Source organism: Haliaeetus leucocephalus, unplaced genomic scaffold (assembly GCF_000737465.1).
Source record: "Haliaeetus leucocephalus isolate CR32 unplaced genomic scaffold, Haliaeetus_leucocephalus-4.0 Scaffold484, whole genome shotgun sequence".
In the NCBI taxonomy this organism is placed as follows: domain Eukaryota; kingdom Metazoa; phylum Chordata; class Aves; order Accipitriformes; family Accipitridae; genus Haliaeetus; species Haliaeetus leucocephalus.
This window is the reverse complement of record NW_010972920.1, coordinates 1,392,242-1,406,078: the sequence shown is the minus strand read 5'-3', so window position 1 is coordinate 1,406,078 and position 13,837 is coordinate 1,392,242. Positions and strand designations below refer to the sequence as shown.

The 13,837-nt window shown below is 39.2% G+C and overlaps 1 protein-coding gene across 1 annotated transcript; it reads left to right on the top strand.

The window, feature by feature from the left end:
• Positions 1-622: 622 nt before the first annotated feature.
• Positions 623-13,378, top strand: ALB (albumin). The gene is made up of 15 exons (XM_010575490.1): positions 623-751; positions 2,251-2,311; positions 3,135-3,267; positions 3,969-4,183; positions 4,900-5,032; positions 6,112-6,209; positions 7,264-7,393; positions 8,323-8,537; positions 9,083-9,215; positions 10,051-10,148; positions 10,308-10,446; positions 10,974-11,197; positions 11,732-11,864; positions 12,891-12,947; positions 13,188-13,378. Exons 1-14 carry the CDS (start codon positions 667-669, stop codon positions 12,939-12,941), a joined length of 1,848 nt encoding a protein of 615 aa, XP_010573792.1. The 5' UTR covers positions 623-666; the 3' UTR covers positions 12,942-12,947; positions 13,188-13,378.
• The last annotated feature ends 459 nt before the right edge of the window (positions 13,379-13,837 follow it).

The window sequence follows — 13,837 nt, the reverse complement described above, 5'->3', positions numbered from 1 at the left end:
GTTGTGAGATTCCGATTCCATGGTACCTGTTCCACACTTTTTACTTTCTGTTTCTTTTACGAATTAAGAGGCCAACTGAAATTGGAGGTGCTGTTTACCTGTACCTTTGTGCTCATTGCTGTATTTTACCAATCTGTAATCATTTTTATACCAAAGTCTAGATGAGCCATCTTATCTTCATCAAGTGATTTAAAATTAAAATTGTCCAGTTACAAGCGAGTATGTGGACTGAGCCCTGAGTGAATCGTTACTGTACAATACCAAGTTGCTTTGCTTTTCAACAAATACTAGCACACACAAAAAAAAAAAAAAGCATAGCTATAGGATTAGACTTGATGACTTTTTTGTCTGATGCCTTGAACTCCTTGTTTGTCATTTGATAAGGAAATTTACGCAAAACTTTATCTATTCGGGTGCTGGAAGGTTCAACCTTTTCAGGACAAAAAGGCCCAGAGTAACACATAATAAACAAATAATATCAAATTCATTTTTGGCAAGGACAGTCCAAGTTTCGTAATCTTCTTCAGACCAAATGGAAATCTACAAATGCCAGGTCTGTGGTTAATATTTTACAGACACAGGTAGTAAAGGCTATATAAGCAAATGCTTTCCCTTCAATCTTCCTAGCATTTCTGAACAATTTGGCCCACATCATAATTTGCAGCCATGAAGTGGGTAACGTTAATTTCATTTATTTTCCTCTTAAATTCTGCCAGCTCCAGGAATCTGCAAAGAGTTGCTCGAGACACAGGTAAGAAAGGACTAATTAGTTGTCTTTGCAGTCTTTGTTATATCAATTTAATGTCTTTAATGCAATTTCACAAACAATTCTTGCAAGCCTGATCCAAAGAGAACAGAAAAACTTGATTGACTTGAAAAGAAACTAAATGAAGAAATCGTGAGGAGATGGGTAGAACCCTCAGGACAACTTAACTGGGCGAGCAAGTTGGGTGGCGTCCCTTTGCAACATCAGTGTAGTGCATGAACAGATGTTGATTATTCAGAATCTGTTTGCTTCCCAGCATGGAGAAGGCGGATGCGCTGTGCTTTTGGAAGTGCTGTCTTTTGAATGGTAGTTCATAAGCAAGCTCGTCACCAATTAAAGGCAACGGTTTTCACACGAGTAGGCCAGAAATCCAAAAATCTGCATCTCAGTCTGGGCTATAATAAGGCTAGCCGAAAACTCCTCATTGTGTCATTTCTCCCTGTATTATAAAACTTTAGACCTTGGTCAAACAAATATTTCTGCAGGCAGTCCCAGAAATTTTTCCAGTGATACTTTTGAATTTAGTTTGAAACATGAAAATACCCAAATTTAACAAAACTGAGTTTTCCAGAGCTGGCTGGAAGTGCCAGTGAGCAACAGCAAAAAATCTTTAAATTACAATTTTCTGCACTGAAACCCTTATTATCAAAGCAGGTGTATTCCATTAGGTAAGGTAATTACTTTTCATGTTTTCTAAATGCTGGTGAATGGTATTTCTGGAACAAAACAACTGCCCCATTCTAGCTCATTCAGTAGTGTGGCCATATACCTCAGTATCTATTGGGAAGATCTTGTAGGAGTCTTCTCACCAAGAGTGAGGTATAACTGCAACCTGTATTTGCTGCCATCAGGACCAAGCAAAGCTCATGAAGAGCACAGATGATATGTACGGGGTGGAACAAGAATACACATCTGCCGAGTTAATTTTGTGTTCAAAAAGAGAAAATTCTACTAATGCTTGCTGCATTCCTTTATTTGTAGTGTAGACACAATAATGTTGTTGTTATGCAAAGGACATGTTTGCTAACCCTTAATAGTAGGCTACAGCAGTCATTTTGAATATTTGAATTAAGTATGTGCTTACAAATGTAAATATTGTATTAGAATCCTAAAAATGACATGCTTGGGTTGCTTCAGAAAGAGGAGCACGGATAAGAGTTAGGTATATGCAGACAAACGGACAAGAAAGGTCATATGAGACAACAAAGAGTTCAAGGTGGCCTGAAGAAAGCTTTAGGTTGAAGTTCCTGGAAAAGCAGTACAGATTACCCAGGATGGTGTACCCAAAGCTGGGATTTTACAAGTGCTTAGCATTAACTTGGTCTGTTTCAAAACAATTATATTACTCCCTTAAGTATAAGAGCTGGGTGAATGCTGAACACTTCTGAAAATCTGGCCCAAGGGGCCCAGAATGTATTCTTTAAGGGGTCTAGCCCAGCCAATGTGAGAGAGAGCATCATTGTTCTCTTTGTTTTTCTTCCTAGAGCACAAGAGTGAGATTGCCCATCGCTACAATGATTTGAAGGAAGAGACATTTAAGGCAGTGTAAGTCAATGTTCAGCTTACATTTTCTGATTGTTTTCCATTTCTGTTGATACTGGACAAAAAAGGGAAACTAAAACATACTGTACGAGCTAGTGAAGAGTGCATATGTCTCACTGAAGTATGGCATTGAGTTAGCCATCTTACTGTTAGCGTACAAAGCCTACAAATATTTCAAGGCCTGCAAAAGTCACGACGACTTTCTTGCTCTCTGGGAAAAGAACTCCCTGCAAACCTTATGAGAAAACCCATGTTCCTTATACGAAAAGAAAATAGGCATGAGTAATACAGTTTTGATAACATTAGGGTGGAGGGGAGTTGTGCTGGATTCAGACATTACCAAAAAAACCCCAACTAAACCACCAACCTCAAAACACAAACTTGCGACAGGTTTTCTGAGACCATTCAATAATTTGGGGAATTCCTGTTTTGGGAATGGCAGAGGGCCCTGGCAGGAGCATAACTACTTCTGAAAGAAGGCAGCCTGAAGATCATAATTTGTAACAATGGCAAAAACCAGCTTGGTTTATGGCATTTACAGATATGCTGGTAAAAGTGGCAGAAGACTCAAATCACAGTCTTTTCTGTTTTGTTTCTAATGTATTATTCAAGACTTTTGTTCTTGGGAAGTAAGTTTAAAAACATTTTTCAGAAAGGAGGTGAGAAGAGGAAGGATATGGGATCTGGTACTATGCTCTTCATGGTACTCTGTTTAAGAATTTGTGCATGTCATTTGAACAAACAATTTTGGATCGAGGAGCACCTTCAAAAATATTGACTGTTATGTTTCTTATCTCCATACTCCAAAATGTGTTTTGTATTTCAGTACCATGATCACATTTGTCCAGTATCTCCAGAGATGTTCTTATGATGGACTGTCTAAGCTGGTGAAGGATGTTGTTGATCTGGCACAGAAGTGTGTGGCCAATGAGGATGCTCCAGAGTGCACAAAATCACTGGTAGGCAGTGAATCCTTTGGTATTGTGTTTCTCCTCATTCCATGCAGCTACCAGAATCATCCTCATTGAGGATTTACACCTGATCCTTTCAGGTGTTGCTGTTGTCATCAGCCAATGCTCAGATTTTAGTGGTGAAACAAAGAACTTGTGTTGTGTGCTAATTTAAGGTACTTAGTTTAAGGAATTTTAAAAAAACTCCTCTAAGATCAGGTAACAGAAGAAGTTTGTGGGTACGTAAGCTCCCTGGATGTCTAGCAGGTTCAGCCCGGCCCTTCAGAAAGTTACACGCTTGTGTTCTTGCAAGCTCTAACATTCAGACAAAATGATGTGACTACATTAGTTCTCCCTAAAGGTTTCCCAAGCTGATCGTCAAGTAGAATATCAAATCCTGCTTCAATTTATCTGAAAATTCAGTTTAGTCAGATTATAAGTACAAGGAGATCGCTGTCTTGCACAGAGTATTTTAAATTAGAATTAAAATTAATTTTTTTTCAATAAAGCATTGTGACAGTTTTAATACTGGACCACATAAAACTTTATGAAATTGTGTTGAAAACAATGGATGATTCTGATCTATGGTGTAAATCTTATCCAGTAAAAACACATTTACTTTTCAATCTGGGTTTTCTTTTACAGATAACTAGAATGTACATTACACTGTCTATAAACAATAATTCTGACCCTCAGCATCTCCCTTATAGCCCTCCATTTTCCTGGATGAAATCTGCCAAGTAGATAAGCTCCGCGACTCATATGGTGCAATGGCTGACTGCTGCAGTAAAGCTGATCCTGAAAGAAATGACTGTTTCCTGTCATTTAAAGTTCACCAACCAGACTTCGTTCAGCCATACCAAAGACCAGCTTCTGATGTAATATGCACGGAGTACCGGGACAACCGGGTGTCATTACTGGGACAGTAAGAAAAATGGCCATTTTGTACTGTTTAAGTATTTAGTCGTGCAGAAGATGGATCCCCAAGCTATACAGAGTGTGTGGACATGCAGGACATTTGAAAAAGCTGCAAGTACTGAACCTCATATCTGCATGTATAAAACAGTTGCTCAATCATTAAGTATCCAAAGCTCTGATCACTTTTTTTTTCATTCCATGCTAGAGCAGGTTTTTCCACTAAAAAATGGGCTTTAAGGGATCACATTTTATAAATCTTGGGGGACTTCTTTTTTTTGCAAAAAAACCTGAAAAACCACAGTGTTTCCAATATTGATTTAATAATTTACTTGCTCCAGCTTCCCACTACCCCTGTTGTAATTAGAAAGGATGAAGAAAGACAACAGTAAAAAGAGTAAAAATTGGCAATAGAATCTTGGTGAAATGGCATTTTTCACACTCAAAATCAGAATTTTCAAGTATTTGACAATGCATTTTAAAAAAGCGTATGTACAACAAAGTAAGTAGCTGACAATGTAAAGAGTTCATCCTTCTGTCATTGTTACTGAGTCCTGCTTCGGCAACAGTGAGATTTAGCCGAGCATTTACCATTAGTAGGTATTATCTTAGGAAAGTAGATTACATTTCTAAACCAGAAATAAAAGTTATAGAAGCTGTAAGGGATGTAAGGCCATTTGTTGTTGTCATTGGAATACGTAACTTATGTTTTCCTTTTCCTTATAGTTTCATCTATACTGTTGCAAGAAGAAACCCCTTCATGTACGCCCCAACGATCCTCGGCCTGGCTGCTGATTATGAACACGCGCTTGAAAGCTGTTGCGCAGAGACTGATATCTGTGCTTGCTTAGATGAAAAGGTATATAAAATTTTTCAGTATGGATGAAAACTAAGCAACTGGTCTGCTACATAAGGTAGCTCTCTGATTTTAGCAGTAATTCTCTTTAAAGTCAGACGTGATTTTAAGAGACTGATGTTAAATTGCGGTTTATAATTCCAAAATTGCGCTTTCCTGTGGTGGTTTTCAGCAAACATTTGTATATGGCTTCACAGAAACTAAGATGGTCGAAAAATTCATGTTTTGATTTTTTTAAGTGAAAAACCAAAAGAATCAAACTGCGGATAATTAAGCTTGTCTTTTTGTCCCTTTGCTAGCACATTATCAGGCAGCTATGAGTATTGCACAGATGTGCTGAATCCAAATAACGTGTAGCACTTGGGATTTTTCATCTGTGGTAAACTGTAGCGAGAAGGTACTCTACCAAAGAGGCACTAGGGAAAGACAGACCTCACTTGGCAGCCTAACATGCCATCGTCACATCCGACATGTAGGTGAATGAGAGGTCTCTCCTATTCTTCCCCTATTCATTGCCCAAGCAAATGGAGGAGAAAGAGTGAGAATGGGTAGCATCTTCCTGTTCGTGCAAACCTTTCTATGAAGAACTTGCAGAGAAGGGTCAGGATTAATCATGTGTTAGCGCTATGAATCAGTAGCGGATGACTTCCACATAGCTTTGGTGTTTAGAGAACTGTAGCCAAAAGTTCATGTTAACCTTGAGAATGGCATGAGCCAAACTTTCCCTTTGTCTGAAACTCAGTCCCAGTGACTTCTGCATAATCACTGCCGTGCTTTGAAAGACAACTTACGCTCCTTTGTAGCCACAGGGTTTCAATGAAATTGAAGTATTTGGTGAACAGCAGCATGTCTGTAGAAGAATTGCACTGTGCCATAAGGTATAGTGTATAGACTAGAAGTTAAATGCTGATCACGAACTGGTTAGGACTGCCTAAAGAATTCTCAGTTGGCTTGGCTTTTCATCAGAGCCAACTGGACCAGAACCTGCTATGTTTCTGAAGTGGGGTTTTCAGATCAGCTTTTTTTCTCAGTCCATTAAATGTAATCAGTTTAATGTGACAATGTGCATCCTGTTACTATAGGCAGCTGCCATAAAAGCAAAAGCCAAGAAAATAAGTGTGATGCAGAAGTATTCTTGTGGAATCCTCCAGAAGTTTGGCGAGAGAACTTTCCAAGCAGAGTAAGTTCCAGTCAGTTTTTTACAAAAAGTAGGCTTGTTAACCTAAACCTGAATCTACTCAAGAGGAAAACATCAGCATATGTAATTCACTTCTATATGCTGCATTTGAAAACCCAGGGTACTTCCTAGCATACTTTCGGCTGAGGACCATCGTCCAACAGAATAGAGATCAGTGGGTCAGTCTTTCAACACCAGGCCAACGGCAATTTCTTAGCCTATTTATTTAAATGTAGAATTTAATTCTGATCAGGTTTCTGCTTAAAGACTGGATGCAAAGGGGAACCTGTGTATTCCAGGCTGATAGTAAGTACTAGTAAAAAGGTCAGCCATGACAGTTACAGAGAAATGAAACTGTCTCTGAAACAAATCCAGGAGACGTGGAGTTAACTGATGGAGTGTCACTCAGAACCAGAGATTCCAGTGTGTTTAATCTACTTTTTTGCCAAAGCTGTGACACGTTCCCATGCCTACAGCTTTTAGCGGTAGGCACATCGCTAATCAGCAAAGTAAGTTGCTAGTTTGAACCTGAAAGCGGTCAGAGTCAAACTGGGCAGAGTCACAGCTGTTGTCAAAAGTGCCTTTTTAAGATTAAGAAAGACTTTTGCAATTAATAAGCAGGTCACCTGCCTAAGCACAGAGAACTCCTTTCATTCTGTGGCTAGTCTAATACACTAACATTGACTAGGATCACCTTACTAGACATAGTCAGCTTTGATTTAAAGGTTTAAGCAGGACTATATACATCCGTGCTAAGTAATCTAGAGATGCTTTACAGTTACTCAAGAGCAATGGGGAATTCTAGGGTGTGACTCTTACATGGACACCTCAGAACAGAAGAATCACAGTTAGTTGTTTCTGTCTCTTTTAAAGGAGCACTGGGGTATTGGTGCAGGTGTCAATGCTCTTTTTTCTTAGCCACCAGAAATTAGATGAGAAGAATGAATGTTTACTTCAAACAATGCTAATCTCCAGCATCATAAATGTTAGGGATTTGCAAGGTTTCTGTTCCATACCCAGCTTTAAAATAAGTGTATTTTTCTTTTTTTCCACCTAGTAAACTTGCTCTCCTGGGCCAGAAATATCCCAAGGCTCCATTCTCAGAAATTCTTAAAATTCTACAAGATATTAAGGGTATCTACAAAGAGTGCTGTGAAGGGGACATGGTAGAGTGCATGGATGACAGGGTAAGCTAAATCTTTTTCAAAAATGTTTACATACTTGAAAAATGTTTAGGAAGGCAAAAATTTGTGTGTCTATTCATTCACAGTCTAGGGAACTTAGACTCAACAATTCTGGAAGGTTCCTCAGCCACTGAAAAACTCATGGCCAGCTCAGCTGACCGCTACTGGAACTAGGTTTTGGACCAGTTTCCAGATCGAGCCCTTTATGATCATGAGGGCAAGGAGCTGTTACTTACAGTATAGCACATGTGTTTTGTTGAAATCAAAACATTTATCAGGGAGATTGTTTGATGGTGTTTACTCACTTCAAATCAATCATAAACAAAGCAAAAGAAAGCAGAGGCAAAAAGGCCACAATTTTTTTGCTGTCCTGTTGTGCACACTGCCGTTAATCCAGCTTTCCTGTAGTGCCAAAGAACTCTAGAGAACAGCTTGCATGGGAGGATTAGCAAAACTGTGCAATAGTGACATGATTTAGATATTGTCTGGCTGGCTGGAATTTAGACAGACTTTTTAAACCAGCTAATGTCCAGTGCTGGCTTTATGAAGCTCTGGGGTTTTTCGTGTTTTGTTCTCTGTCAGAGCTGGGCACCTGACAGGACTGACAAAACCAATCAGGCATCCTTGTGACAGACCACTGGGTGACTTTCCTTGGCTTTCCAGAGTTCGTTTTCTCAAAGTTTCTGAGATCAGGGAGGGAACCACATTCTCCCCCATGCCTATGAACATAGTGCTCAACACGCACAGGATGTGCCCGTCCCTCTGGTTATTTCTCTTTGTATGCAGACAGCATTTCTTTAGGAAAGTGCTAAGTAAATAGGTGACCTGAGTGAAAAGGGAAGAGTCTGGAAAAGAGAGAGGAGACAAATTAATCTATCTTTAAATTATTATTTCATAGCTTGTCTGACTGATAGTATGTTTTAATTTTACAGGCAGAGCTTATAACCTATATGTGCTCTAAACAAGAGGTTTTCTCAAGTAAAATCAAAGACTGCTGTCACAAGCCAATTGTGGAACGAAGCCAGTGCGTTATCGAAGCAGATTTTGATGACAAACCTGAAGATCTTCCTTCACTGGTTGAAAAATACATACAAGATAAGGAAGTGTGTAAAAGCTTTGAGGCAAACCATGATGCATTCTTGTCAGAGTAAGTAGTGCCAGCAGCACGCGTGCTTCCATTTGAGAGTTCCTGCAAACAATCCTCTCTCTTTCCTGGACTTTGGCCTTCTGCACCGCTGGAAAAACTGTCCTCTTGAGTGTTTCAAGCGCATATGGAGAAAAGACACGACCACATGGAAGTCCAATATAACTAATGTAGTTTCAACCCTAGTTGAACCCCTTGTTTCTCATTCATGCTTTGTGACTGTTTCTGTTCAGCACTGTCCTACTTACCACAGCTGAATTTATCAGTGCCTTTGTTTTATTTGAGGGTTTTGTGCAGGCCCACTTACATTTTCTGCTTAAGATCTCTTCTGTCCTAGGGAACTATTTTGTTCCTCTCACATTTGCCCTGTTGGCAGAAAACAGAATGACCAAAAAATTCTATTAAAACAAGCAAACAGCATTCCAGGCTCATTGTCCACCTCACTTGATCTTATCCGAGGAACTGTCATTGTCAATTACTGTGTTGTGCACGAAGAAAGCAGCATGTTATTCGGGAGCTCTAATTCTGTCAGCTTGTGTGTCTTTCAGGTTTATTTATGATTACTCACGAAGACACCCCGAGTTATCCACGCAGCTGATTCTGAGAGTTACTAAGGGATACGAAACACTCCTGGAGAAGTGCTGCAAGACAGACAACCCTGCTGAATGCTACGCAAATGCTGTAGGTGCAAAGCTTTGTTTGCGGATAACTAGAATGGTCGATCGGTACCTTTTGTGAAACAATTAGGTTGAGAAGGTCCTATGGAAGAGCAGACAGAAATCATTCGGAGAGACTAATCCCAGGGGAAGTCAGTGTTCTGATGGGAGATGAAGCAGTGCAGGGCCCTTGGCAAGGGTACAGAGTTTTCTCTCATAACAGAGTAACTTAATTGGTCACCTTATGAAATTTCAGACTAACTCTCACTCAGCTGCCTGATGCCTCTGTCTCTCAGAAGTGATTCTCCTTATCCCAAAGAAGATAGTTTGTAGCTGGTTAGCTACAGGCTCCACTGCCTATAGTGAGTAGGGCTGCTCATGGATTATGATGGGAACCTGCCTGGCCAGCTCACATAAAGATGCCTAAACTTAGGTCACCTAATCTTAAACTGAATTGCACACAAGTCACAGCACAAGTTGAGTCACTGACAGCTTTGGCCAAGGGATAGAAGGAGGATGTTCCCCTCGTGGTTGATAATCCTATACTTGAAAAATATTCGCCCAATTTAAACAAACAAACAAAACCCCCCTATTGTCTAGAAAGTAAGTCCAATGGGTAATTAATTTAAATGAAATTTCAAAAATCTTGGTGCCTTTTTAACAACATTTCTGTTAGAACTTAAGACTCACATGAGAATCAAGTCCTTCCTACGCCATCCAGGCTATACGGAAGTGATCGGCCTTGCAAAATGGGTATCTTGTAGCTACTAATATTTAGAAGACGTCAAAAGGTATATGTGTATGACTGTTACCAAGATGTCCTCCTCCAACATTACTAATAAATTTATACTTGATTGCAGCAAGAGGATTTGAACAAACATATCAAAGAAACTCAGGATGTTGTAAAGACCAACTGTGAGCTTCTCGCTGCCCATGGCGAAGCAGACTTTCTTAAAGCGTAAGTACTTTCTGATAAATATTCTTTAGTGTAAACCATGATGCTGGCTGCTTTGGGCAAATTTATTTGGTCTTCGCTTCTATTTTCACTTTAGTCGTCTAACTCATTAGAGCATTCTTCAAATGTGAGCAAACAGTCATTCTGATATGACTTTTTCAGACTTCTGATCCGCTACACTAAGAAAATGCCTCAGGTATCAACTGATACCTTGCTTGAAATTGGAAAGAAAATGACAGACATTGGTACAAAGTGCTGCCAGCTTCCTGAAGACAGACGCCTACCTTGTGCTGAGGGATATGTGAGTACATTTGTTTATTCTCTCTACTCCTTGTGGAGTTTTCTTCTGTTTTTAGAAATGTTGAATTCCGGTGAGATAGTAAACTCAAAATGATTGTTCATAAACCCCAAGCTAAGCATCTACTTAACAGAATTTGAAGCCTGTTCATTTTTAATGGATGTGAGAACCTAAACAGTTGTCTGATGGTAGCTTGTGAAAATTTTAGCTCAACTTTGCTCTCCCTCAGAAAGCACAAGTAAGTCGACTGGGTCTGTGGCAGCTTGCATTTGGAAAAGCTGAACAGTCTCTTAAGAAAAAAAAGAAAGTACTTACTGATTGTAGCCCAATGGACAGACTGTTTGCAGATTAACAAATGCTCAACTTCAGGAATATGTCTTTATTTTAAATTTTAATACCATGCCATTTCCGATCAGGTGTTTAGATGACAGCTTCCACTTCCAGCTATGCTATCATGACACAAACATCACAGATTTCTTCTGTTATTGTAGGTGGTGTAACTCATGTTTGTCCTTTCCTTCTCTTTTCAGCTGAGCATTGTGATTCATGACATGTGCAAGAGACAGGAGACCACACCTATAAATGACAACGTTTCACATTGCTGCAGTGACTCCTACGCTTACAGGAGACCATGTTTCACTGCCATGGGAGTAGATACCAAATATGTGCCTCCACCATTTGACCCCGAGATGTTCAGCTTTGATGAAAAATTGTGCACTGCTTCTCCTGCTGAACGGGATTTAGGGCATATGAAGTAAGCTAAAAGAAATAGGTTGTAGAAAAACTTCTGAAGGGTAACACTTTGCGGGGGTGGAGGGCAGAAGGAAGCTACAAACTCCCTGTTTTGTCATCTGACTGGGAATTCACTAGTGACAGAGGGAAAACCAGACAGAACTATGTGTTTGTACTGAGCTTGTCAGTGCATAACATCATGTAGTTTGGAAGAGGCAAAATAGGGTATTTTCTTCAAATAAAATCAGTGTCTTCGCTGAAGAGTTTCATGTAGGTCCACTGCCAGTGCAAGTCTTAAGATGTGCTTAACTGAGACAACATACAGATCATTTCAATGAGTTATTTTCCCCACCTGTAACTGGGATAACAAAAAGTGAACGGATGGTTGTGGTGGACTGGGGGTTTAGAGTCACAAAGAGGCACAGACTCCTCTAGGCATGACAAAAAAAAAAAACCCTCATAAATGAGCTGTACCTGCATGGAATGGCATATTTTTAATTGGGAAACCAAAATTACAACAGGTAGCGTTAACTGTGTATTGTGGCTTTGTTTTCAGATTGCTTGTCAACCTCATTAAACGCAAGCCCCAGATGACAGAAGAACAAATAAAGACAATTGCTGATGGTTTCACTGCCATGGTAGACAAGTGCTGCAAGCAGTCGGATATTGAGACATGCTTTGGGGAAGAGGTATTTCCTATCTCCTTTTAAGAAAAAAAAAAACAAAAAACATATACAGGAAAGTGGAAACTCACTAGGAAACCATGCACTACAAAAGTGGTTCTGCAAACTGCTATGGTTACTTGTCCGTGTGCCCTTACAATAAATTTGCCTGCAGAGCATGACATATATCTTGACTGTACAGATTATAGTCATTGAACAATCTAATGTGGAAAGGTTGTCTGGAGGTAATGTAGTCCAGTCATTTGCTCAAAGCACAGCTAAATTCTAGATTAGATAAGGTTCTTCAGGGCCTTGTCTGGAAGAGCTGCATATCTACAAGCCATAGTTGAAAAACAAATATATGTAGAATTTAAACTATATCTCTAGCATACATAAACTTCCTTTTGTGCTACAGATTCTTATAGAACTCTGAAGGATTACCAGTAAAAAGTACATCTGGATCAATTATTAGAGGTGCCTAGCAAATATACATATATTGGCAGGGGGAGTCCAGCTGATTATGTCCTATGAACAATCATTCCATGTTTTTTCAAACTCATCAACCACAAATACATTCATTCATTCATTCATTCAACATTCACTTGTCTCTGAAATAACCACAGGAGAAGTTTATCTGCAGCCATATTGCTGAGCAAGTGCAAAGCATTTACAGGAAGCATAAATGACAGTTTCCAACAGCAACCTCATTATCATTTGAAGCATAGAACTGTATTACTAATATCTTAAACTGGTTATTGATTGAATCCTTTTTTATTTATAACCAGAGCATTACATAAGTAGATGTATTAGGAAGACTTAGGGAAGAACGGTTTTTCTCTAATTCACTCTAAAAGTTCATTTTCTACCTTTGCAAAATTGAAAAATACCCAACATACAGGAGCGCACAGATTCTAAGCTTAGGACGTACCATTAGAATTATCCTCCAAACCGTAATGCAGACACAAGTTTAAGCTTATAAAAGTTCCTGCTCAAGCGCTACGTACTTTGCTCCCTTGGTTTCTCTCTCACAACTGTTTGTATTCCTTTTTCTAGGGTGCAAACCTAATAGTCCAGAGCAGAGCCACATTAGGAATTGGTGTTTAACACGTGGTAGGTAACAGCAACAATGCATCTATATCGGGTCATCTGTCTGTCTACCCCTCTCTGCCGACCCTTCCACCCATTTTACTCCTTCAACTCCAAGAAGCATCTAGCTTCCCTTTAACCACCAGGCATTTGCTTTTTGTAATGGGTGGTTCACCATCTGCCATTACATAGCATACAGAAAGCTGAAGTACTGCTAGTGTGCTACCATTTCACAAAATAATCCTTTTTGTTTTTCCAGTCTAGGTTGCCAGTGGGAAAAATATGAAGAAAAATACTTCTGTGTAACTTCTTCTGCCCGTTACATTTTTTCATTTGGTATTGAATGAGTATTTCATAAATCTTAAGTGTTTTGCCAAACCACATGCATTTCCAGAAACTTTTCAATTCTATTACCTTGAAAGAAATGAATAATAAATAAAAGCTTTATAAATCTGCATCTGTCCTTGTCTGCTGGTGACTACCATAAGGCAAAGTTCTGCAGCGCTCCCTACACAAAATGGTAGAATATAAAAGTATTCACAAAAGTAGAATATACGGCCAGGGAGTCCATTGGGTTTTTTTCTCTTTCTTGCTCTTAGAAAGTAGGTATGAAAGAATATTAAAGGTGGTAAGACATTTAGCTAGACTTTAATACTCTGATTCAATCACAGGTTCATTTTACACTTTAGTTCAGCAATTATAATTACAGATTAAGAGAATGTTCAAAGGACCTGTTCAGTTTAAGTAAGAGGACTAGCAGCGAGCTCTTACAAAAAGAAAAAAAAGATCTTTGCATCAGCCACAAGTCAAGTACCTCTTCACTTCTGAAGAGCTGCAAACAGATCTGCTTTTAGACACTTCTTTTCATGTCTTCAGTTGTTTTTAAAACAGCTTTTGACTTTAGAGATGTCTTC

What these genes read in the sequence shown, in the direction of transcription:
- ALB (XM_010575490.1), top strand. Translation starts at nt 667, where the DNA reads ATGAAGTGGGTAACGTTAATTTCATTTATTTTCCTCTTAAATTCTGCC. An exon ending in AAGAGTTGCTCGAGACACAG is followed by an intron (nt 752 to 2,250) that starts GTAAGAAAGGAC and finishes TTTTCTTCCTAG; the next exon opens with AGCACAAGAGTGAGATTGCC. An exon ending in TACCTTGTGCTGAGGGATAT is followed by an intron (nt 10,447 to 10,973) that starts GTGAGTACATTT and finishes TTCTCTTTTCAG; the next exon opens with CTGAGCATTGTGATTCATGA.